The sequence below is a fragment of the Martes martes genome (genome assembly GCF_963455335.1).
Source record: "Martes martes genome assembly, chromosome: 1".
Classification (NCBI taxonomy): domain Eukaryota; kingdom Metazoa; phylum Chordata; class Mammalia; order Carnivora; family Mustelidae; genus Martes; species Martes martes.
Window position 1 is genome coordinate 93,789,054 of NC_137888.1, and position 26,490 is coordinate 93,815,543.

At 43.3% G+C, this 26,490-nt stretch overlaps 1 protein-coding gene across 3 annotated transcripts in view; it reads right to left on the minus strand.

The window, feature by feature from the left end:
- The window catches only part of TNIK (TRAF2 and NCK interacting kinase), a 376,499-nt gene that overhangs the window by 41,118 nt on the left and 308,891 nt on the right, over window positions 1-26,490 (minus strand). For all 3 annotated transcript variants that reach the window (XM_080809121.1, XM_080809120.1, XM_080809119.1), the window contains 5 exons: window positions 18,954-19,118; window positions 16,571-16,810; window positions 13,447-13,553; window positions 2,607-2,770; window positions 479-576 (listed from right to left, as the gene is read on the minus strand). In XM_080809121.1, the coding sequence (XP_080665247.1) occupies window positions 479-576; window positions 2,607-2,770; window positions 13,447-13,553; window positions 16,571-16,810; window positions 18,954-19,118 (774 nt within the window). The remainder of the gene's footprint in view (window positions 1-478; window positions 577-2,606; window positions 2,771-13,446; window positions 13,554-16,570; window positions 16,811-18,953; window positions 19,119-26,490) is intronic.

Consider the following 26,490-nt stretch of genomic DNA (forward strand, 5'->3'; position numbering starts at 1 on the left):
TAGATTTTGAGTCGTCAGGCCCCTTGTCAAACCATGCTTATCACATTTGGGTCCAGAAAAATACAGTCCTGAAGGCAGGAAGAACAGCAAAAATTACATTAATTCATACCGAAAATAATGTGGGGAGAGGGCGGAGCGGACAACAGAAAGCCACAGAACGTGCCCACCTCTCCGTAACTGCAGCTCCGCACTTTTTGTCAAAGCTGCTGAGTAGAAATTATATCATAATAGGAGTTATTTCTCTCCTGTTTTTATTCTCTAAAGTAGCGTTAATGATCAGCAAAATGCCTAAAGGCAGATAAGCAATCCAAAATCTCTTCAGTTCTTTCCTGGTCAGGTATGACTTCCTTCTGGATGCTTCTAGCATCCACGCTTCTTCTTAATCTCAGTGAAGTTTTGTTTCATAGTCATGAGTGTATCCCCAACTACTTGATCCCACGGCTTCCCTGGCAACTTAAGAGAGTTCAAAAGCACTCACAGCTGGTCGACTAGGGCGGGTAATGTCTCTGGATTCTTCTGGCTTCACCTTGGAAGGCTCGTGGGGGAGCACAGGAGATCCTTCCGACTTACTGTTGGCTAGACAGAAAAACAGGGGCCAAGAAAATTCATGACCATCACAAAGTGTTGACTCCAGTTCCACATTCTGCGGTGAGTCACCCTTCAGGATTACTCATGGGATACGTCATTCACTTAGGCAAATCCTCAGACACATCTGTGAAAACTGTTCATGGTCGGGCAAATGCATTCAGGCTTGTGACCTGGAAGTCACTCTTAATCATAAGGAAAACCAGCAAGCAGCACTGCCATGACCATTTACTGAGAACTAAATGTGCGTCACACTCAATGCTAAATGCCTTCTACGTCAACTGCCTCCTAAGGATTCTTGCTCCCACCCAACGTGTGGTACTCTTTTCCCATTTTACAGTTCAATACAGACTTTGAGAGATGGCATAGTAGCCTAAGGTCCTGCAGAAATTATGGGCAGAGCTGGGATTCTGTCTGGTTTGTCCAAGTCCTATTCTCAGTTATTACACTAAACCAAGCTTCTGTGTTAATATTCTATGCTAAATTTCTTCTTTTACCACTTACCTATTAGAATAGGTTATTTTGATGGCACAGAAACGTATTATATTTGATGGAATGGTTTTTAAATGGGAGGCAGGAGTTGTCTGGGTCCTTTAAGGAAGAAAGAATGAGGTGGGGACAGGAGGGAGAGTGTTGGTGACCAAGGGAAGAGCCCCAGGACAGAGGTACAGAGCAAGCAGGGGGGGGTTCCCCAAGCTCCAGCATGAAGAGCATCTCTCCGATTATTTATAGGTAGAGAAAATCTATCTGGTATAGGACAGATTCTTTTGTTGTAAGGTCTTTCCTGGGCAGAAACACTTTAGGGAGACAACAGTGTTCTTAACCCCGAGGACCTAGAGGCCAAAGGAAAGATAAGAATTAAACCCAAACCAGATCGGAGAATTAAAATGATACCTATAACCTCAGTTTTCTTTAGTTTGCTGTAAGGATATTAAGTGGCTTATGAACAGAAAAAAGATAAGCCAATGGCAGCTTTCTAAACTAAGCAAATTTATATTTGGATTAAAGCAACAAAAGTGCACATGACTATGGGCTGGGCCAGCAACGTGTGAAGAACGCATACGGGAGCAGCCGAACTCCAGTCCAGAGACAAGAGCGTCGCACGCCAGGTTTCAACCTTTTCAAAACGGACAGCGATTTTACTTATTGAAAGCCTTAAAAAGATACTAGGGGACCAACTCTGGTTGTGCTGAACGAAGAGGCTAAGAAAAAAATAAAGGACTGGTGGTTTTTCTCAGGCAAAGTAATTTGTCAATATTTGTCAGATTGCACTTAAGAAAGTTCTCGTCTTTGTTGCTTGGAAGCAAAATTATCTTCTGAAGGAGGTTGTTCAGAAAGAGTCAATTTTGCAGCAAGAAACAATGTGTTGTCATGTGTAATTAGCTGGCCATTCTGCTGTTTTCCACAAGCTTCTTCATTAATGAGAACTGCACAGTGATGAAAGACTTGAATAAATGGTCGGAGAGGCTCATTTTTTATTCCTCTTGAGTGGGAATAACCCGAAGAGTCAAATATACTTTTTAAGTCAAAGGGTTTACTTCTTCTCTAAAGTGCATATGTATTCTATGTTAGTCTTTACAGAATTTCACTTTGAGAGATCCCTAGTATTATGAACTATATTCAGAATACCAAAGAGGGATGACTGGCGTAATGGATCAGAAAAGAGGATACTTGGAGGTACAGAAACTGGAAATAGGCAACAAATGGAAATGACAATTCAGGTGACTCATAAGTGATGATCTTTTCAAATAAGACCAATAATCTATGATCTTCTTGGAAAACAACCTCATCTGCAATGAGAAAAGATTTAGTCCAAACTCTGATGTCACACACGGGACTGGGATGGTGGTTCTCTCATGTAAGGAGACCGAGGTTAAGGGCAGTGAGAGGACTCTGTAGCATTGCACTGTGGTGGCCACGCCAGGAGCGGGAGGGCACAGAAGTCTGGAAATGAGCTGAGTCTGTGCCCATCGCTCTCTGCCCAAGGCAGCGCTGTCAGGGAAAGGCAGGGGAAAGCTTACCTCGAACTCTGGTCCGTTCACTGGATCCCGCTTGCGATCCAGGCTGCGAGCCTCCCTGGGAGCTGGGCTGGGAGCTAGGGGTGCTGGAGCTGGAGGAACTGCCACTGCTGGTCCTCTGCAAGGGGCTCTCCAAGACGGGCTCAGTTCTGCGGAGGTCAGGGTTGCTGTACGGAAAGCAGAGCACCATGACTACACCCTCTGGACCTCGCCATTCCTAGACACAAGCACAGTTCAGCCCCGCCCCGGGTACACAGGAGCACCCAGAGCCCTTGTGTCACTCTGCACGGAAAGGGTCACTGGGAATGACAGTCGTGTCGTCCTCTGTGGAGCTCCCAGCCTGACACTGCTGATGGGATGAACTCCTGACCCAGCTCCTGGGTCATCACACTAAAGTATTAGCTCTGAAATGGTGCTCTTCAAAGGAGGCTTTCTTTTAAACCCTTATTCCCCTGTTCATTGTAAAAACAAAACAAAACAAAACAAAACAAAACAAAACAACCAAACCTTGAAAAATAATAGAAGATTTTAAAAAGGGGGGAAAAAGAGAAAGCAACATATGCGATCTCTGACCCAAGAGAAATCCAGCTATATTTTATTATTTGGTGTAGTATCTTCTAGACTTTTTCCTTCTGTATATATGGAAGCATGCTATGCATTCAGTTTTGCAGCTTGCTTTTTCCCCTTAACATTGCATTGGGAGCCGCTCCTTAGGCTTACAAAAACAAAAATGGCTGCTTACTAGTCAGTACATGGATGAATTAGTTGAACCGTTCCTCTACAGCTGTATATTAAGGTACTGCCAGTACATTGGCCTGACACATGACACTGAAATGAGTATCTCTCCAGGCACACAAATACCCATCCCTACCTCCTTTCCGGACCTGGAATTCTTGGGTGGAAAGACATGAACTGGGATGTGTGTGTTGCATATGTTTGTAATGTGAGCATGTAATGGTTTCACCAGTTTTTGCTGAAGTGGAGGAAATGGTCCATCTTACTGAATTGTTAACCACACTTTATTATGAGCAGTTCGCTAATTTGTTTTCAAAAAAGTATCTTGTTTTAATGTTGTTTTAAAACACTACTTTTCAAAGAAGATATCCAATGGCCAACAGACACATGAAAAAGTGCTCAACATCACTCAGCATCAGGGAAATACAAATCAAAACCACAGTGAGATACCACTTCACCCATCAGAATGGCTAAATTAACAAGTCAGGAAACAACAGATGTTGGCGATGATGCAGAGAAAGGGGAACCTTCCAATACTGTTGGTGAGAATGCAAGCTATTTTCCACTTTGGAAAACAGTATGGAGGTTCCTCAAAAAGTTGAAAATAGAGCTACCCTATGTATGATCCAGCAATCACACTACTGGGTATTTACCCTAAAGATACAAATGTAGTGATCCGAAGGGGCACGTGCACCCGAATGTTTATAGCAGCAATGTCCACAATAGCCAAACTATGGAAAGAACCTAGATGCCCATCAACAGATGAATGGATAAAGAAGATGTGGTGTATGTATATATACAATGGAATACTATGCAGCCATCAAAAGAAAAATGAAATCTTGCCATTTGCAATGACGTGGATGGAACTAGAGAGTGTTATGCTGAGCGAAATAAGTCAATCAGAGAAAGACAATTATCATATGACCTCTCTGATATGAGGAATTTGAGAGGCAGGGCAGGGGGTTGTGGGGGGTAGGGAAGGAAAAAAATGAAACAAGATGGAACCAGGGAGGGAGATAAACCATAAGAGGCTCTTAATTTCATGAACCAAACCAAGGGCTGGTGGCGATGGGGGGGTAGGGGTAGGGTGGCTGGGTGATGGACATTGGGGAGGGTATGTGCTATGGTGAGTGATGTGAAATGTGTAAGCCTGATGATTCACAGACCTGTACCCCTAGGGCAAATAATACATTATATGTTAATTTTAAAAAATAAACTAAAACAAGAAAAAAAACATTACTTTTGAGGGAGAATAATTTTATTCACATTTATTTACCATTTATAATTCTTCGTCTGTCAATTGCTTAATCAAGTTCTTTGCTTATGTGGTTAGTGGTATATTCATATTTTTAAATTTCTTTCGCAAAGTCTTTACATACTTTGGCTCTTATCAAAGGGAGGTGTGTTTTAAAGAATTATTACTAAGCACTAATTCAAGAATTATTACTAAGCACTAATTCAAGAATAATACTAGCAGTCCCCACCTGTGATGAGCTCTTACTGTATTATTCACTTTCATAGCTTAACTGCCCAAACGGTAGTTATTTATTTGCTCATTGTTGGTCATACCCAGCACTGGGTCAGGCATCTGAGAGACGATGATGAACAAGATACAGCCCTTGCCCTCCGCCAGCGTGCCGGTCACGCCCAGCCAATTTCATCCCTGCTCTGCCTGCTGGGAGCCCGGGGCAGTAAGCAAGGGCCACCGGGGCCACTCTTGGTGGTCGTGGAAGCTGTACTAGGACAGCGGTGGGAAACAACTGCTCAGGTTTTTATGATTTTGTTATAAAAATAAGCAGCCTCCTCACTCAAAGTTTCCAGAAAGGTCTTTTTAATTTATAATTTAATTTATATATTTAATTTATAAATATATAATTTATAATTTATAATTTAATTTATAATTTATAACTATAATTTATAGGCCTTTTCATTTTTCCTTTAGATTTTCACAATGCTGGGCCTAAATGATAATTTAGTGAGACCTGAAACTCAGAGCTCAAATCTGCTGCCAGCCACCTGTCCCATGGATCCCTAAGTGTTTCCAATGCCTCCAGTTCTCCAAACAGAACTGCACATCTTTGCTAACAATCACCACAGTGTGAATGGAGACATAATTTTTAATGTAAGAAGTCCTGTTAAAATGTAATTTTACACTTTCATCTTGCTCCGCTCATTTTGATAATGTCAAGCGCACTCTGAACTGTGCTGGGTCTCCCACATTTCATGTATAAAAATGAAAATAATACGGTCTCTTCCCTTGAGACATTTACATTTTAGTGTGCCAAAAATCTGGCCGCAGAACAGCATCATTATAGTAGCAACCAGACCAAATATTTTTTTCCAAAAACACAAGATCCTTGCTTTTTGCTGAGGTATCTGCCAAAAACATTTTGGTCGTGTTACAAACATTTTTTTTTTTAAAGATTTTATTTTTTATTTGACAGAGAAAGAGAGAGAGAGCAAGTACAAATAGGGGGAGCTGGAGAGAGAGAGAAAGAAGCAGACTTCCCGCTGAGCAGGGAGCCTGATGTGGGGCTTGATCCCGGGACCCTGGGATCAGGTCCTGAGCTGAAGGCAGACATTTAATCGACTGAACCACCCAGGTGCCCTAAGTTACGAACATTTTTAAATATCGGGTTATTGGAAGACATGGCTGGTGGCCCTGAAAAACACATGTAAAAACAAAGATATCCCCATAACTTGCTAATTTTGATTGTATAAATGTAAACTTTATGGCAACATTTATCTTTTAAGTTCTTATGGTGAAGGAGTTGCTAAGTCAACCCAGCAGTATGACCAACTGCAGCAGAAGTAATTATCAAGTTTAAGGAAAATGTTTAAAATTCTCAATATTGTTATAGAACTCCTCTGCACAGTAATTATTTTTGTGAAAATTGCTATCATTTAATCAGCTTAAATAGATTTGGTTCCATACTGGAAACAGCTCTGATTCGCAGAACACCTAAAATGATAAATGTATAACACTTGCATAATATCTACCTTTTGAATTCTCCTAAAATAAATAGTCTTATCGGGGCACCTGGGTGCTCAGCGGGTTAAGCCTCTGCCTTCGGCTCAGGTCATGATCTCAGGGTCCTGGGATCAAGCCCCGAATCGGGCTCTCTGCCCAGCAGGGAGCCTGCTTCCCCCTCTCTCTCTGCCTGCCTCTCTGCCTACTTGTGATCTCTCTCTCTCTGTCAAATAAATAAAAAATCTTAAAAAAAAAAAAAAAGAAATAATCTTATCTCCTTTCATTCCCCAATAATAAATTCTTTCCCATGCTCTTCTCTTATTAAACAGTGGTAGTTTAATTAATTATTAATTAATTATATTATTTGATTAATTCTTTATTATTTAATTAATTTATAGAAATAACTTTTATTAATTTAATTTAATTAATTATATAGGAATAAAATTAATAAAGTCCCCAAATACTTTTTTCTGAAAATTCTATTGCTAACCAACTGTATTGCAGATTGAGTGTGAGGGGCACGTTTAAGGCTTCTTGGTAGTTGCTTCCATTTTATAGAATGGTAATGTAGTGTTCCTTGAATACAAAAAAAAAACCCCAGCTATGAGAAGGGTAGCTGTGAGCTCTGAGATTTTTCCCAGCTGTTTGCATGAACACAGCATTCCTTCAGTCCTTTAACCAACACCTTTCTATGAAGCACCTACTTTGTGAGCCTCATTGGACCAGTATGAGGGATGGAGACAAGCACCGTCACAGGTACGAGGTGCAAGATAATTCTAGAGAGGGGAAACATGCAGTGGATAGCACAGTGGATAAGGCAAACCTCTGTATGCCGTGTGTGAAAGGACCTGCAAGTATTGTCGGTGTTTGGGGAACAACGAATGTGGTCCAGAGTGGTCGAGGTGGGGTCACAATGGGGACAGGACTTGACTGGGCCTTGGAGTGGGGAGCAGGAAGTCTGGGGGAAGGAGCTGAGTGAGGACACGGGGGCTGGGGTCTTCCCGGGGCTCGCAGGTATGGGGAGGACACCACCGTGAGGGAATAGGAGGGAGGAGCACCACATCTATGTCAGGTTTCCTGGGAAGACTGGCTCATCGGAAGGGGCGGACAGTTGAGGCCGCAGTGCCTGTAAGGCTGGGCAGAGCACACAGACCTCCCAGGGCAGGGTTCCATCTGACTGGCTTGGGGAGAGAGGCAGGCTGACCAGATGGGAGGCCCCACCGTCCTGATGACAAGGCCTGGGCATGGTTGTCAAGGAGAGGCACGGGGACTGGCAGAAGCGGCTGGGATGTGCACACGTCTTCGATGGGACTCAAGCCTCTTTCTGTGTGAAATTAATTGGATCCCACGGGCATTAAATCCCTGACCTGGGCCTCATTAGCACGGGTCCTCCTCGCTGGAGCTCACCAGCATGGGTGCTGGTCTTAATAGGCTGCTGTTTTTGCTGCTGGAGACTGAAAAAACTATTTCATTTCTATATAACACCACATAGAAATCGGGAAAACTTTAAAATGCTTTTTCTACCTTATTAATTTGGGGGGGGAAATATAAGTATTTTGAGAAAATGTCATACCATTCATATTATTCTTTTCCTTATTGTGTAGTAATAGGGTCTGGTCTTGGGGCCATGGGGTCTGAGATAAATGCTTTTAGAGGGAATTTCAGAAGGATTCTATGAAAGAACAGGTTTCCTTTGGTCACATATTAACTGCAACTACTCAGATCCAAATGTGAAAAATCGTGAAAACATTCATATATATTTCTTTAAATGCTAACTTTCAGTCTGAACTTTTAGTTCAGACATTTGCCATCCCACAGACAATGCTGTTTGCTCTATAAAACACACAGTAAAGTGAAAATGTGGCAATTATTCCATTTACTTAAATCATATAAAAAGTCAAAACAGAAAATTAGGATTACAAAGTGATTTCTTGGCCCAAATACTTGGACCAATTCTATAATTAACTGGCTGACTGCCAAAATTCACTCTACTTTGTTCTTTGATGACACAGCCAATGAGACCAAATGAGCCATGGGAAGAGAGGTTTGGGATGGGACAGAGAATTATTTTTTGAAATTAAGCATTTAGTCATCGGGTTTTGACTGGGTGTTTCTGGCTTAATTTAAATCTTTTCATATTCTGAATATACTTGTTTGATCAAATTTTAATTTGCTTTAAAGGAACACATAAATCAAAGTTAAATATTAAAGTACATGGAATTTTTTAAAACAATATTTTAAAAAATGAACAAGTCAAATCTTGACTTGGACTCAGATGATCACCTTGACAACATAAGGCAACGGGGATCCCAGACAGCAGGTAAGGACCGTACAGTGATATGCGCATGCATGAGAAGGAAGGTTGGAACGGGGGCTGGGGGTCCTGGGGACTGACAGTGCTATCACGGAGACTGCAGCCACGGGGGACGGGAACTGTCACATGCACATAATGACGTGAATACCAGCTCGAGCAGGAAAGTTTTGGGGATATAAATAGGTCCCAGGGGACGATAACTTTTCAAAGGTCATCAGTATCACAGGAGGAGAATCGATAACTATAGGATGAAGAGGGGCTACTAACATAATCCCCAGATCACTCGGTGGGAAAGGTGGAGGCAAGATGGTGTCTTGTCAGTCAGCCAATCAAGAGTCCTCTCTCCTCAGGGGACAGGAGGCAGCAATGCCAGCTGTGTCTGTCACTAAACAGGTAAGCACAGCACGGTACTTAAGAGTGTGGACTTGGGTGCAATGGTTCAAACTGGAGGTTCAAATGGTGGCTCTATCACTTAGGAACCTTGTCACCTTAGGGCCAATAGACTTAATCTGTGTTGGTCTCCGTCTCCCTTCTATAAAATGGAGATGCCTAAGGCCACTACTTCCCATAGTTGTTGTTTGCTTTACAGAAGTCACCGTTGGAAATGCACATCGGACATTGCCTGACATTATCATAAAGATGCTCCAGAAGTCTTTATTACAGAAACAAACAAACAAACAAATAAGCAACAAATCGCCCCAAACCAAGCAGAAGGCAGAGATGCACAGGGGTCACCCGGTAATAATTTCTTGGCCAACTAATGCAACTAAAGTTGTATTGGCTGATACATACATATTTTAAAACCTATTCTTTACAGGGCTCCTTTCGATTTTGTGTAGTGTGTGAAGACAGGGGAAGAGTGACATAATTGCAAGTTTTTCTCTGGGAGAAGGAAGGCTTTTGAAAATAGTAAAGCTCTGCTTTTTGCCTCGAGTTACAGGTACATGCTTGCACAAAGCCGTTGAAACTCACCTCCAGAATCTTCCATTCAGGGTGCCAAGGAATTTGTTGATTTAAACATACCATTTCCTCCATTCTCAGAAATTATCACATACTCTGCGGTCACTACAGAATATACAACATCTTGCACACAGTACCTGGACTTCATCAATACTTGAATTTAAGAGGCAAAAACTGAGCTTTGTAACCATTAGCCTCTGCTTTCTTTTTCCTACTGGCATAGCACAAAGTGGTTTAACGCTCACTCGTATCACAATATATACCAAGAGAACTGCTCTCCTTGGTGCTTCTTCTCCAGGTGGGGACTCGGGGACCCAGGTTCCCTCCATATTCAGACACTGTTGCCTTAAACCTGCGATCCCTAAGTTTGCCACAGAAGAGAGTGTCTCTATATTCTTTTGCTTCCTTTAGATAAGTCATTTCACATATTTACCCCAAAGCAAAATAAGAAGGCAAGGCAAAGAACAGAATTTTGCCCCTAATAAGGCCTATAGTCCCAAAGAGTGGCAGGTATGGTATATCCTCTGACCTGGGGGCCCTGGACTCAGGTGGTCTTGGGTGAGTCACTGGTTCCCAAGGTCCCATGTGGCCCTTCCCACAACAGGTCTTCATATGCATTTGTTGAATTTAGCAAATGAAAAATAATAACAATAAAACACCCTGAATTTTTCCTTTATTACATGTGTGATTTTCCTTGGGATCCATTTTTACTTTGCCAATTTCCCACTCTCCCTTAAGGATGATTTCGGCGGGGGGAGGGGGGGCACCTGGGTGGCTCAGTGGGTTAAGCCTCTGCCTTCGGCTCAGGTCATGGTCTCAGGGTCCTGGGACTGAGCCCTGCATTGGGCTCTCTGCTCAGTGGGGAGCCTGCTTCTCCCACCCCCCGGCCTGCCTCTCTGCCTGCTTGTGATCTCTCTCTCTCTCTGTGTCAAATAAATAAATAAAATCTTTAAAAAAAAAAAAAAAGGATCATTTCAAGGAAAAGAGCTGGGAGGATAAAAAGGAATACTGACCAACTCTAAGAAATACAGCTTATACATATTGTAAAGGATTACTTATTTCAAAGCAACCCCTTTTTATGGCTTTATAGATGGACAACTGCCTGAAAAATGGTACAAAAAGAACTATGAGAACTTCATCAAGAGCAGTAAAAACAGGCGAGTCTGCTTTACGGTAAAGCGCCCCACCAATCACATCTCTGTTGTCTGTGCCGGTGTGTTTCCCTTACACACCGACTCAGGGCTTGGCCCTGTGACTGAGGTTGCCAACGGGGCATCAGCAAAGATGATGCAAGCAAGGGCTTGAAAAGGGCTTGTTCGCTGGGGCCTTCCCTGTGGGGAGGTTGTCCTGAGTTCGGCAAACAGTAAAGACCAGGACGAAAGACCACGTGACGGTACAGCTGACCCATCAGTTCAGCGCAGCTGCATTAAGTGAGCCCAAGTGAGACCAGCAGAAAAAGTCATTAACCAACCCGTAAGAAAGAATAAATAAGAACCATAAGAAATAATAAATTGTTACTCTATCGGACCACTGTGTTTTACGGTGTTTTTTAATAAAGCAAAGGTGACCTAAAGCTATCTTTATCACAGTAAATAAACCAAATCCTACAGCTTTAAAAAAATGCAATCCAATCTAGAGTTGCAAAAATCTGATTCACATCTCTAGTGTTGGTCACTCGGAGATAGGTAATAACAAGAAGCAGAGTGTTCAGGGGTGCCTGGGTGGCTGCTTCAGTTAAGAGTCTGCTCAGGTCATGATCCTGGAGTCCTGGGATCAAGCCCCACATCAGGCTTCCTGCTCAGTGGGGAGTCTGCTTCTCCCTCTCCCTCTCCCTCTGTGCTCTTCCACTCTCTCTCTCAATTAAAATATAAAATCTTAAAAAAAAAAAAAGCAGCAGAGTGCTTTGTAGGATTACTGCATGTGGCAGAGATGCAGATTTCCCCTCCCCCTTCCCCACTATCGCTCTGACTTTCATTGTAGGTAAATAATTATTACCTCTTAGCTCCCTCCCTCCATCCCTCAGAAAAGCATAAAAAATGCTAGCTATCTCACAAAGTCTGCATTCTTTGGACAAAGTACAAATTTAAGTGGTTCTGGGGGAAAGGCTCGGTTTGACAAGCCACTGACCATCAAAAGCCAACTATCTTGGACCTAATGCCATTAAAATAACACTTGAGCGGGAACAAAGAGCTGCTTTTTTATTTGATTATATAATGACAGTGCTCTTTCTTTTTGGCTGATAGAAGGAAAAAAGACAGTCGAAATGACGAAATGAGGCTTGATTTACCGGCGGCAGCAAAAATTCCAAGCACCTGATCCAATGAACAGAGCCCGAGGGCAGGGTCCAAAAGATTATGAAGCACTGATAATTGGGAGCTTACTGCTGCTGGAAGAAGGGGACTGACAAAGTTCACACTGGCAATCCCAGGGCTGCTGTTCCTTTGGCTCCCTGGTCACAGAACACTCTGGTCTCCTCAGCGATGCCTAGCAACACCAGCTCAGGGCGAAGCTGACAAGTCGCTGGGAAAAAATGGTTCATTCGAAGCTTCCTACAAGTGGCATATCCGCTCAGTATGAGTTAACTTCTTTGTACTAAAGGGATAAATGTGCTTAGTACAGTTCTATCTTATTTAGGGAGTGACCTCTTCCTAAAGCTCTTCATGTGAAGAGGAAAATTAGAGCTTCACCATCAAAAGCATCCCATATATTAAAGATAGGTACGAATCATCCTAACCTTTGTTTCCAGTCTGTCATTCTTCCTAGCAAGGGAGAGTCCTTCTCTAATGAACACAGTGAAGAATGTAACAGCCTGCCCAAGCTCATCCTTTTCAGAGTCTCAACAGAGACCACTTGCTATTTCAGTTGATCCTAAAAAGCGGTGTATTCATCATGAAAGATCTGAGGGAAGCTCACAGAACTAGAGCAGCAAACGGCATCTGTTACCACATAAAGTCAGCTCGGATACAGTCAAGATATTGTTTTCTTCCCAGATTCTCCTGAGACCTCTACGCCAACTGGTGGGGGGATGCGGTTTCCTGACTGTGCGCATATCTGTGGTTGATGGAAAATTCTAGGAGAGCACAGAGCAGCAGTGGAAGCATAAATGTATCTCAGTGACCCACCATAATGCCACGGAGGTGATTTCCTGCTAAGAAAATAGTCCTTTTGTAATTTGCCAAGCCAGGAAGCTCTGAGGTTGGCCACTAATGCATTTCTTTGGCAATGACTTTGTAATGGCTTTTTTTTTTTTTTTTTTTTTTTTTAAGTAGGCTCCACACCCAGCATGGAACCCAGCATGGGGCTTGAACTCCCCACCCAGAGATCAAGACCTGATTTGAGATCAAGAGTTGGATACCCAACCCACTGAAACACCTAAGTGCCCTGGACTTCGTAATGTCTTACTGGCTCCCACGGCACATTTCTTGACCTGATGCTGAAAATCACCTCAAACCAGGTCATCTTGTTGTGGCTGACTTCATGAGTGATGCTTTGGGGCATTCCAACCAGACTTCAATTTGCAATACAACTCCCCAATTTTTAAAATTGTCCAGTGAGGCACACCTGCTTGGCTTCTGGACTGTCTCATTTCTTCATGCCCTCGCTCATTCATTCATGAGCTGCCACTGGGGGAAAGGCTCAGGTCTTACAAGCCACTGATCATGAAAAGCCAACACTGACTTCTCTGAAAGGCTACTGAAGAAATAAAAGACATGTGTTCTGGACCCACCAAAGCTTACTGTCCAAGAGGCCAGTCAACATGTCTCTGAAGTGAAAAAAAGGACAAAGACAATTTTTAAGAAAGCAATAATGACAATAACAGGTGGGGGCTTCTTCCTTCACCCTAACCATCTTCCTTGCCTTACCTTGCTCTGATGGGTTGAGATCCTAGTCTGGGTCCCAAAGCACTACCATTTCCAGGAGAATTCTTTCTGGCTAACGCTGGGGATATAGAAGTTGTTCTTTGAGGCACCTAAAAGAAAAACCAGAATTCAGAAATATTTTCCATATAATAGCTCCCACAGACTCCTACCTGAAAAGCAGCTGAACCCTTTCCTAAAATTTACCAGGAGTTACAGAAACTATCAGAAACGGGAAAGATATGGTGTTCATGTTTCAAAGAAATCTTTAACTCCCTAAACAAAATCACACAAAAGGCACGGAGGCACTTTCAGCAATTATGAAGGAGAATGGTTTTCACTTTTAAAAACAAATTAAAAAGCAGACCAAGCTAATTATTTTTATCACCAGGCTAGAACACTTGACCTCCTTTGCTTGTGTAAGAGTGGTGGATACCAGAAATTTCTCTGGGGTACCATTAACTCAGTTGATCATTAGAAATTGCATCAGATGAGAGTTATCCAGATAAGCTGAACTCCACCCCAACTGATAAACAGATAAGGAGATGATGAAATCTGGTGAGAGACGGGGGTAGCAGGCTAGAACTTGGGACATAAGCCACATGCTCGGGAGCTCAGAGAACTCTTTCAACGGATCCTAAGTGTTACTACTTCCTAATCAACTTGCAGTCGTTAATTAAAAATAACCCCCCTCGCAAACACTGTGCCTTGGAAAGTCAATTTGCAAATGGACTATAAAATAGAATTAATATTGAAAACACCGGCAGGGTCTTCAAAAAGACTGTGTGCACACTATCGGGCATTAAACATTTTTATTAAACATTTTTAGTGAAATTCAAATATTGAAAGTGTACTAAAGGGGTCCAACATGAGATAAAAGAATAATACTTTATAAAAGTGACCAGGAGGGGCGCCTGGGTGGCTCAGTGGGTTAAGCCTCTGTCTTCGGCTCAGGTCATGATCTCCGGGTCCTGGGACCGAGCCCCGCATCGGGCTCTCTGCTCAGCGGGGAGTCTGCTTTCCCCTCTCTCTGCCTTCCTCTCTGCCTGCTTGTGACCTCTCCCTCTCTGTCAAATAAATAAAAATAAAATCTTAAAAAAAAAAAAAAAAAAGTGACCAGGAGATGGAAATGTAGGTAACCCGTGATAACTGGTTGGGTTAAACATTTGTTGGGTGTTTCAGTCTTCATTCATCTCTTGGGGCTCTTTTTTTTTTTTTTTAAGATTTTTTTTATTTATTTGACAGAGATCATGAGTAGGCAGAGAGGCAGGCAGAGAGGTGGAGGGGAGCAGGCTCCCTGCTGAGCAGAGAGCCTGATGCGGGGCTCGATCCCAGGAACCCGGGATCATGACCTGAGGTGAAGGCAGAGGCTTAACCCACTGAGCCACCTAGAAGCCCCTCCTGGGGCTCTTTTAAAGTGGGTTTGTGTTTTGTACTAGATATTTTAAAAATGTGCTTTGCTATAATAATGTTGTTTAATATAATAAATGATATTTAACACTCATATAAATTTTATTGTTTATTATAATGCATTTTAAGATAAAGATATAGAAAGCTGAGTCCATTGAAGAGAAGCAGAATGGCTGAATCAGGATTCCCACCTGCCCAAATTAAATACTCGTTTTTTCTTTTTTCCTTTTGTAAATTTAAATAGTTGTCGAGAAGAAAGAGTCTAACAAATTCTTAAAACCTAAAATCTTTATATAGATATCAACTCTTCTCCCGGAGTTAGAAATATATGCCTGCATGTTTTCAGAGAGTGGACCAATAACGTCCCTCTTCCGTTTTCCCAGTTCTCGGGCCACTCCCCTGCCCGACCTATCTTTGACATTAAACTTTGCTCCCTAACTAACCTTTTCTGAAGGCATCCTTACTTCCACAAAAGGAGAGCACCAACAAAAAAAGTCACAGTCAGCTATTTTCATTTCCAAAATCATGGAAATCCTGCTATAATATCTTTTTGAGTGGAAGATGAGGAAGAATATTTGAAAATCACTGGGTAAAAAGTTCTTTTTGCTTGGTGTCAACAATGGCATTGATCTCCGGAAATTGTGGGACATTCCATTTGGCAAAGCTCCTATGCTAAGTTTAGGAGAAAGGAAGAATCAGGAAGAACGTAATGCAAAAATTTCTCTAGTATTTTGAAATGCTTCCAGGATGTCTGCAGTGAGATGCGTAGCCACATTTCATGATAACTTTTGGAATGAGTAACAATGGGTATAGGTAAAAACAAAACAAAAGAAACGAATCCAGGATTATTCTAGTCATTTCACCCTACAGTTTTATGCTCAGGAGTTAAATTATGACCTGGGCTAGAAGGAGCGTTCCTTAAACAGAGCCAATTTTAAGAGCAGTACTATCTTCTGAACACCTGCAATCTGATTTGTGTTATTAAAAGTAGAAATAAACCAATTTTCTACTTTTTATCTGGAAGTTTTCAATTTGTCTAGATGTAGTTTCAGTCACTGATGAAAACACACATTATTCCATCTCTCTCTCTCTCTCTTTTTAAAAAGATTTTATTTATTCATTTGAGAGAGAGAGAGGCAGAGCACAAGTGGGGGAAGAGGCAGAGTGAGAGGGAGAAGCAGACTCCCTGCTGAGCTGGGAGCCCAACACGGGGCTTGATCCCAGACATGGAGACTGAGACCTGAACCGAAGGCAGACATTTAACCATCTGAGCCACCCAGGTGCTCCCCCGCTTCTTTTTTTTTTTCTTTCTTTCTTTCTGTGTGTGTGTGTGTGTGTGTGTTTAAGTAATGTATACGCTCAATATGGGGCTTGAACTCACGACCCTGAGGTCGAGAGTCAACATGTTCTATTGACGGAACCAGCCAGGCACCCCCATTATTCTGTTTCTTAATGCGGACAGTAAAATAGTAGTTTGGAATGCTTGAAGTTGAGAGTTCTAATTCTGGATACAGGATAGATGTTTCCAAGTCATTGAATTACCTGAGCCTCTATTTCTATCCAAGTCTTAGCTTAGGAACGAGAAGGAGAACATGAGAAAGGGTGCTGCTCTGGCATTCAGGTTCCTCATTACTACAGAAGGTCTGGAATAGAGATGCTAATACTAATAATAAGCAATGATGATGATGATAGTTACGATAAAAGCATGCTAGCCTATTACCTTTGGTGGAATGTCTTCTTCCTGTCGTAACCAAGAGCTTCGGTCAAACTTCTCGATGCGAGTGGGGAGAGGAGGGTTTTCGGAGGTGGGATCCGAGTTCTGGCGTGGCATCTCAACGCGGTGAGAGGTCACGTTCAGAGCCTCCTGAAACCCAGAGAGGCCCTTGGTGGGCTGCTCGTGCACTGACTGGGAGGCGGTCAAGGCAGGTCCCTGGGATTTTACCGCTACCAGATGTGGAATCTAAATATCAAGCCAACATTAGAGCAACAGTATTAGAAGAAAAAGCAGAGCAGCTACTATGTCATTCAGTGGAAAGGAAAATACCATTTTAGAGCATAAGATGAGAACTAGAGGACACAGAGCCCAACACAGCTGTCTCCAGCAAGCTTTCAGAAGCTCCTCCAAACTTCCCATTTACAGCCATGTGTAGGGCTGACCCAGGGCGCCTGGCCAAAATTAACTGAGTCACTCGGGACTCCTAAGAAGTCAGTGAAATCGGTGTGATGCTAATAACAGCCAGTTTCAGTGGACATTTACTGGCCAGCAGTATTATAGATTTACAAGCACTTTTCTTCTAATATTATAAAATTCCTCCCTCAAAACCCTTAACTTTGACTTCAGAAAGTGCTCTCGCTCTGTAAAACAAAAACTGCTCTGGGTGTCTTACTCCTCATGAACTCACTACATCCACCATGAGGTGGATACAATCACTTTCACCCTTTCTCATGTGAGACTGGAAGGTCTAGAGAGGTTAAGTAGCAACCTGGACCTCATGGCTCATATGTGCCAGGGCCCGGACTGGAACCCTCACACGCCTCCTGGTCCCTACCCGTAACTCTAGGCTCTTCTGCCTTCTGGTGAGCTGGCTCTCACCACCCATGATTTTATATATCTCTCCACACCAGGATGTTTCTCTTAGAGGTGTGAGCCCCCTAACTGGGCGTGCGTTGGTATTGTTCATGCAGGGAAGACATGCTGTCTTTTTGGGTAGAAATGTGGCTCTTTAAGACAGATCACGAAAATCCAAAGTTCAGAGTGTTCTTGACCGTTAGCACTCTTCGCACTTCATTGTTACCATCTCGAAGGTAAAACCCCTGGAGATGGGAGCCAAGTCTGGTGTGGGATCTGTTGGTTTACACTGTGCCTGGCACGGGGAATGTGGTCAATGGATCTCGGCTGGGGAAACATCTAGAATACTTTCCAAATTAAACGCTTAATCTACTATCTGCTTTGTGCAAGGGACTTATCAGACCCTCTTTGTTCTGAAACCTCAAATGCCAGACCACTGGGGAGCATTTCCACGGCCCTCCTCTGCCAGCCTGGCCCTGTGCCTTTTGCCCTTGAAGTCTTATCCCTGGAGCAGCCCTGCCCTTGCCTCTTCAGACCCTTTTTGGTCTGAAATCTGAAACGTTATTAATTACAGCTCAGAGAAAAATCCTCAAGGTCTAGTTCAGGTGAATGTTATGCTTCAACCAGGAAAGAACTGTAACCAATCATGTTTTTGTTAATGTTAATTACCACGAATGTAATAATAATATTAAAATAGAGCATATTTTAAAAACGCATCACAAAACACACCCCTATTTAAAAGAGTTTTCAAAGACATTTGGGTGAAACCAGCTGCATCTGCATCATTACCTTTCTTTTTCATAAAATTCCCTACTTTATTTCACTTCATATTTCATTTTTAGTGTTTACAATTTCAGAAGTCCTCTAAAACCTCCAGAAACGTGTCCAGGAGTAAGTTTTTTCTTTTTTAAATAGCTTACACCAGTGGCTCTCGAGTCCTAGAATGCTTCAGGAGCACCCGGAGGGCTTGCTAACATGCAGACCGCCAGACCCCCACGGACGTGCTGATCAGCAGGTCTGAGGCGACCCGGGAACCTGCCTTTCTACCAAGTTCCTGGGTGATGCTGATGCTAATGGTCCAGTGACCACCCTCTGGAAACCACTGGCTTAGAAGACACAATTTTATCCCAGGTCATTTAGTTTCTGGTTAAAGACCATGCCCAAATCCCAATGAACAGAACATAATGTAATAGTTTATATACGACAGATATCTATACAAATGCTAACTTGATAATTGTAACTGAACGGATGCTTGTTCCAACCTGGCAGACACCCCCATGGGTCTCCAGAGAGGCCGGTCTACCAAGAGGTGACCCTGCCGTTGGCTCAAAGTTAAGGAGGGTGTTTGTTCTTTCTCCCCCCTTCCTCCATCCTTCAAATCCAGTGAGGTCTCCTCTATTACTATAGGTTCTGCATTAAGGGCCGTTGTTGGACTGGTCCTATGTATGAATCCAAGTTACAATCCCCTGCTCTTTTAGTAAGCTTAAATGTACACCCAGCTGAGATGGCCGATGGAAGAAAGCCGGGAAGGTACCTGGGGATCGACGGGTCTGAGCATGGGGGGTGTCCGAGCAGGCTGAACCCCACTGATACTGAAGGACTCCGACCTCGGGGGCAGGTTGGGGTCAGATATTCTGTTGGCAACCTTGTGAGGCATGGCTGGAGAACTCTGCCGGTTGAGCCTTGACCGCTCTTCCACCTAGAAGCAAAAAAAAAAAAAAAAAAAAAAAAGGTGCTTCAGTGGGTAGATGGATGGAAATGGAAGCTGTTTTGCTGCCTTGTAAGGATTCTCTGTAGTCACCTGCACAGCCATTTTTGGGTCCCTCTGATCAATTCATCTTCAGGGGCCCAAACGCTCCATACCTGCTCTGCAGTCTTAAAAAAGCTCTTTTCTGTCAGAGTAAACACTAGCTTAAAACACGTGGACCTCGTAAGCTGTCACCCTTTACTCCCCGGTATCCTGTGCTATTTCAGTTAGTGGGGAGTTTGGGACCTGCTTAAGAGTTTAGGTTGCACTGACTGGATATTCTCTTGCTGATGGGTCACAAAGCCATGGAGTCAGTGAGGGACAGGGAGGGAACTGGGGTGGGCATTGAGACTGCTCAGGAAAGCAGAAAACTCCTCACAACCTGACTCAGGCGACAGGGGAGGGAAGACCACTCACCTTGTGTTTTCTCACAGGCCCTACTGATAGGCCAGCGGGGGGTTTCAGGCGCTCTCTTAATGAGTGGACCTATCTTCAGACGGCCTGTATTGTTTCTTTTCCCCCCGTTAGGACCTGTCTTTTCACTTGTCTCCCTGCTCCCTAAAATACGCCTTTCCACTTCCAGCCTGGACTCTGCTGCCTCACTCTGTCCCCTTCTCCCTCTTTGTCCCTGTGTGACATTCGTTCTCGCTTCTCCCCCTCCCTTCTCCCCACCTCCAACCCTCTCTCTTCTGGGGCCACTTTATTTCCCTTGTCATCCCCTTTCCTGCTGAGTCTCTCAGCCCAAAGCAGGTAACTGATCAGAAGGGTTCCGCAGGAAAGGCTCACGGTCCCAGGAATGCCCTTTTTTGTGGGGAAGATTCCCCTCAGTTCATGTCTGCAGCAGACAGACCATCACAGAGGCTATTTCCAAACGGAAATTCAGATAAACAAGATGTACACCGCAAGGCATGATTTCAGACCTCTGACAGCTTCAAGAGGTCTAGCGGTTTTCTTTCAGATGCATCTCAGCCTGTCCTTTATTTCTTTCGGGTCAATTTGGCAGCTGTATTTTCCAAACCTGCCGGGCAGCCCACCCACCCTGACGACTCTTCAGTGTGAGCCTAAACTCCCTTTGCTGTCTCACTGAGGAGGGTTCCAAGGACCCATCCCAGAACCCACACACAGACCCAGACATATCTGTATGGAGCTCTTTATTCATTTCATGGCTTGATTTGAAAGAAAAATTCAAAAGAGCTATTCTTTCCCATCCTTCCTATTCCATTTTGGATCTTTCTAGAGGCAGACTCAGTCTCATATACAGAATAAGTCTGTTTTGAAGCCCTCATACTAACTGCAAACATTTTAACATAATAAGGTATGCTGCAGAATAGAAAACCGTCCCACAGGGGCGACTCAACATCTCCTCTCCCACCATGGCTGTGCAGGGTACCTACAATTGACATCCAGTTGACTTTGGTTTTGAAACTCCACGTCCCGGAAGCTTACCACACACCAAAGAGTGTTAGCTACCACGAGCCAGACCTATAAACCAGAACATGTATACTTTGTGTGTGCATGTGGGCAAAGTATTACATCAGCGGTAATTATTTGGCTGCTGCACTGAGCAAAAGAAACGAATAAAGCCAGTTCTGAGCTGAGACCAGAAAGAGAAAGTCCCACAAAGACAGTGGCAGATCAACTGAAAGCAAGCCATGCAATGTATTGCTTTTCTAAATACTAAATACTTGAAAAGAAAGTGACTATTTCCAGACCACGGGAATTGGTCAAATATCAGTCATTTTCTTATTTCTGTGGAAGATCGTTAATAGATAAATGCCATGTATGAGCACCTCGCACCATCCAAACTCCGAGAGTCCAAGCCATTTGCTCTCTGAGCTAAGGAACCCAAGAGATTCAGACACATTTTCAGATAAATATCTGGCTTTCCGAACCACAGGCACCTGTTACCCGGCAGTCAGGAACCAAATGTATTCAGAGTGGAGACTACTTGCCATTATTATTTTTTTAAGCTGTAAAATACACTCAGTTTTAAACACACAGAGACAGCACATTAAGAACAGCACTAGGAAAAGTCTGCCTTGAGGGGATGGAGTCGAAAAAGACTCCATCTTGAGCAAAGAAATCATAAAGAGTTCTTTTGGCAACAGCCAGCAGCAAGGTTCCAGTAAAGGAGGTATTCTTACCACAGGCCACATGGGCTCGACGGCTGTCATGGGAAATGAACAGGGCAGAAAAGTGAGGGGCTGACTTTTATAGGCAGCTAATGGGTTTGATTAGTTGTGAATACCTATTACTAATCTCTCTCTAGTAAAGTTCCCTATGCCTTCTATCACTTGGTTCGCATACGAAAACCTACCATTCACGTGTGTCAGGCTGTACCATCCTAAAACACATGGTATAGATAATCTACTGTTACACTGCACAAATTGTTTCAGGATGATTCAATTTGATGAAATTTCCTGGGTTGGAGCTTGTCCAGAGAAGTCTGAAAATCTGAGAAAGGTGTAATAATGAGCCATTTGGCTAAATACTTTGTCTGAAGAGAACCTTGTCCTAAGGTTTTCAGGAAGAAAATGCTGCCCATTGTTTTTGCACCAAAGGAACAGCATGAGGACTGGAGCAAAGATATCAAATCAAACACCTACTATCAGACAAAGAAAGGAGAAGCTGGGTAGTATATCTAGGCTCAGGCCCCTTCTAATTAATTTGGTACTGGGCAAAGGCCTGTCTCCTGATTCACCACATCTTATTCTACTAATTGAAAAGGAGATGGATATGTGAGTGAGGAAAAAAAAAAAAAAGTGTTTTGTTTTGTTTTTTCACCCAGAATAAGGATATATGTGATTCAACACTGCGGTACAATGAAGATATGTTTTGATTTGCCTCGCATGATACTAAAAATAAATCTATGAACTGAGCCTCTGCTCCAACCTCCTGCTCCAAGGAGATGTCAAATGTCAGAGTATCACCAAAAAAGAATGTTCTAGTAGCAAGAGACACAGAGTCTCAAGGTGCTGGACCATGACAACAAAAGATACCAGTTATGAAGGATTGCATACTTGAAGGGATTACCAGTGAACACAGAGAACAAGATTAGGAGAGACTGACCAGTTTTAGTACAAAACCAATTTTTTTTTCTCATTAAAAGGATGGTTTTAACATCAAAACTAAAATTTGGAGAGATTTAGATCACCTCAGCAGAAATGCTTTCCTATGTGTTACTGCATTACAGGGAGAAAAAAGAAACATAATTGTGGTCTCAGAAATAAAATTCTGCTCCAGACATGGCTGTATTGTCCACGGGGTTCTACAGAAGTGATGTCTAAGGCCTCTGAGACACATAAAGGCTATCTAAACACAGAAGACCTGAAAATAAATTTGTTGATTACAGGACTTCAAAAAATTAAATTAAACATGTATAAACATGTATAAAAATTAAATTAAACATGTATAAAAATTAAATTAAACATGTATAAAAATTAAATTAAACATGTATAAAAGGAAACAGCAATGTCAATTGTTAAATTAGTTTGTACGTTGACAACAATTCATTGCTTACAATGTCTCACTTAGCAATAATGAATGAAAGCTGCTGAGAGAAAAATCTCAGAACAAAATTATAGCAGTAATTTTTTAGATGTTGACAGCAAAAATATATTTACGACGTCATATGGGTGCATTTTTATAATATTTTATATGATGCAGCATCTGAGGGGTCCATGAAAGCCTAGAAGGCCTTACTTAAAAGCTTATTTATACATGGTGAATTAAACACAATCATATGGGAATTCCTTTTCTTCCAACTGAACAACTGATGTCTTTGTTTTTACTGGCAATGCTGGAGAAAGAGAAAGAAGTTAACAAATAACGTTTAGGTACTCACTAGACCTTTATGACCCTGCATTCACTCTGGTCACATAAAGAGCTATGCCATATTGTTCTTTGGCAAAACCGCAGGAGCAGATGCGGGCCGACCAAGACTGGGGACACGCCTTCTCTGAGGCACCTCTGAGAACAGGGGACACTCTCATTCACGTGAAATGCTTAAAATGGAGTTTCATCTGAAGTCAAAAGCCGGGACCACTTGTCCAGAGAAGAGCAGAGAGGCCTTCCTGGGGATGGAGCACATAACTTGAAAATAATAAGGCAAAGCTTTCACGCTGAGATGGGAAATGAAGATGAGTACGTGTATCACCGGGGGGGAAGAGGGCCAGGGAGATGGGGCCCCATGAGGACTGCCCTTGTGAAATCCAAACCAGAAACAACAGAGGCCAAACGCTTACTTCTTTGTGGGGGACAGTGGCCTTGGAAACAAAACATGACTGTGTTGAAGACTAGATTTCATGGGTATCTGCACAGCGCTTATCATTTCAATGGCACATTCACAGACAGGAGCGCCCAGAGGCATTCCTGAAAGGGAATGCAAACTGAGCTTCAGGAAAGCTCCAAGGCTCGTCCCAGGTCACCTAGTCGGGAGGTGGAAGAACTTGAACTCAAACTCCTTACTCCTTTCCAGGACTCTCTCAGGACAGCTCGTAAGAGAGCGAAGCAGAAACTGAGCAAAGAAGGGAGCAGAGCCGTACACTCTCTAAGTGGTAATTTGGGACTCATATAAAAAGGGGGAAAAAACCCACATCAGTGTAGAGGAGGGGAAACCAAGTGGAGGAGGTCTTCCATACAGGGATTTCAGAGTCCAGTGGGCTGGCGAGATATAAAGATACATCTTGGCCCATCGTTGGCCAAATAAAACCATGACCAGATGACTGGAATGTATCAGGGAGTAAGAACATGATGGAGTGTTGGAAAAAACTAAAATACAATCTCATACAGTATTCATGGAGAGGGAACATTCTGTCACAGCTGTGTGTTGAAGAAAATTTGAAAAAATATAGGGAGGGGGCGCATACCCAATCACTGCCAGGCCCAATCACATGCCATTTGAAGGAAAGGAATCTGTCCCATTATAAGCAAAAGGTATTGTAAGAAAAGGAATCACCATCTTTCAAAAAGGGGAGGAAAAAAAGACCTTCAATTTTTGCTGATGTTCAACAGAATATCATACTGATGTTTTTACAGAAACAAATTGGACTTCCATCCCAATCCAGGAATGGTGGAGAATTTGCAAGGGGTGAAAATGCTGCCACCCTTCCTTTTAATAGAGACAGGAAAGCTCCTCTCTGGCCGGAATCTGAATATCCCAGTCAACGTGACCATCAGAACAGACAGAATACTCTGTAAATGGAGAGAGGGAGGAGCTCAACAAGATTTGCAAATGACTGAGTATTTTCATTTCTTCTTATTACATCCAACAAATTAATGAGAAAGCGAGTGCGAAATGCGATGATGACTTATGTTTTACACAATGAGGCAACAAAATCACCAAGGGTGGGGCATGATAACATTATCCCAGCTAATGAAAAACTGTCAATTTGAAAAAAGGAAGAGAAATAAGGGGATGAGAAAATAACCGAGGAGGGACAAACCGTCCTGGGGAGGAGGTAGAGAGCTGAGTTAGAAGACAAATACGGCCAAGTCACAGAGGCTGCCAGGGGAGGAGACGGCTGTGGGGGTGTCTCAAGGGCACTGGGAGCAAGAAAGGTCTGGACCCTGTATCACAGGAGCCTGCGGCATGCCCACAGCTGCCCATTCCTTCCTGGCAAAGATAATTTCCATTTTATACCCTGGTAGAGGACACATTTGAAAAAGAAAGGGTACCTTTTATTCTAACTCTTGAAGAGAGCTTGACTCAGGTTCTTATTCTTGGTTGATGATTTAGATATGGCTGGGCTTAAAATTCTTTCTGTCTCTAAAGGTCTGAAATGAATTTTGCCGTCTAGCTACTTACAGCTCCATCTACCTCCTTACTGTAGGGAAAGAAACCTTTAAATAGAGCTCGGGAAGTGCATACATTGCTACAACAAGCATTAAAAGGTCAAGAAGAGAAGGATCCTCACACCCAGTTTTATTCCCATTTTAAGAAGTGGGTGTTAAAAAAGTGATGAATCAAACCAAAGCAGACAATTATTTGTTCTTATTTGTACACGAGTCACTCCGATCCCAAATTTAGCACTGTCACTCATTCTGCGATCTAAATGTTTCATCTCTCTTCTAAAATATGAACACCCACTCTTTTAAGACTTGGGAACTGTTTCATGAATAGATTGGTTAGTTGGAAGCTGGATTACGTTAACCACGCCCAGGAGGATAGGACTAAATATGAATCCCCAAAGAATGTTCTCCCATACGTCCAGAACTGCACGAAGCCCAAAGAAGAGTGCCAGCTGCTAGGAAGCCAGGGACCTTGGAAGATGTCACCCACCAGAGGTGGCCCAGCTTTATGATGGCCAGGGAGCCTCACATCGGGAGTGCTTGCTGACACAGCTGGGTTGTTTGCACGCCCAACTGCTGTGTTTCTTTCACTGCTAGGAGCCTGGCCAGGGAGCATGGGGGAATTAGAAGGTCTAGAAAACCATCTTGCTGGCATCTGCAAAGACTGGCCCCCAGGAATGCCGTGGCTTCTGAGAGCTCGGGAACCGTGAACTAGTTCTGAACAGAGAGGATAGGCCAGGAAACTTAGTGAGGAGGACAAAGAGTAACTCGGTAACAGTGGAGTCAGAGTGATCAAGTTCACATGAGAACGTGCTGGGTAGAGGTGGGAGGAAGGACGTGGGAACTGCTCCAGGCTTCTCCCCGTTTTCTGGTACAGTTGCGTGTGAGGGAGCTGCACAGGGGAAAGGAGGAATTCTGGGACGCTCTGCAGAGAATCACGGTCTTCTCCAATGAGCTCTGTAGGTGTCCCTATCCTAAACCCATGCTTGGGGCTGGGAACACGGAGGGCCATGGGGTCATGCGTCAAGAAGAGGTCATTTAGCGATACAGCAGTTCTTAGAGGCGTCGGGGTACCTGGAAGGATGCATGCTTTCGTGCCCCTCCGGCCACGAGGTCCACAGGGGTCTCTAAGGCCCTCCTTACTTGCAGTGATGGACAACTTGGGGATTGTCACTTTGAAGATGTTGGGAGAGGACACACAAATGACCTCAGATCCTAACTCCTGAGTTGGACTACATCCTTGGGAGCGAGATCGCCGAGGGGATCTCACTGCGGTCCTCGAGGCTTCCTGAGCCTTCAGCTGTTCTTCAAGACCAACTCTACTAGGACAAGCGGGTCCACCTTTCTTCCATGAGCGAGGCTCCAGCAGGAGTCTTGATCTGGAATCATTAATGTCTGCAGGTGCTCCTGGCATTGGCTTAGTGGAGCCTAGTTTTCCAGCTTTCTGAACACCTGCCGTGATCAGGAGCTGTGAGTGTGGCTTAGCTGAGGGTTTCAACTTGGCAGGGCTAGAAAATGGTTTAGCAGTGGTGGA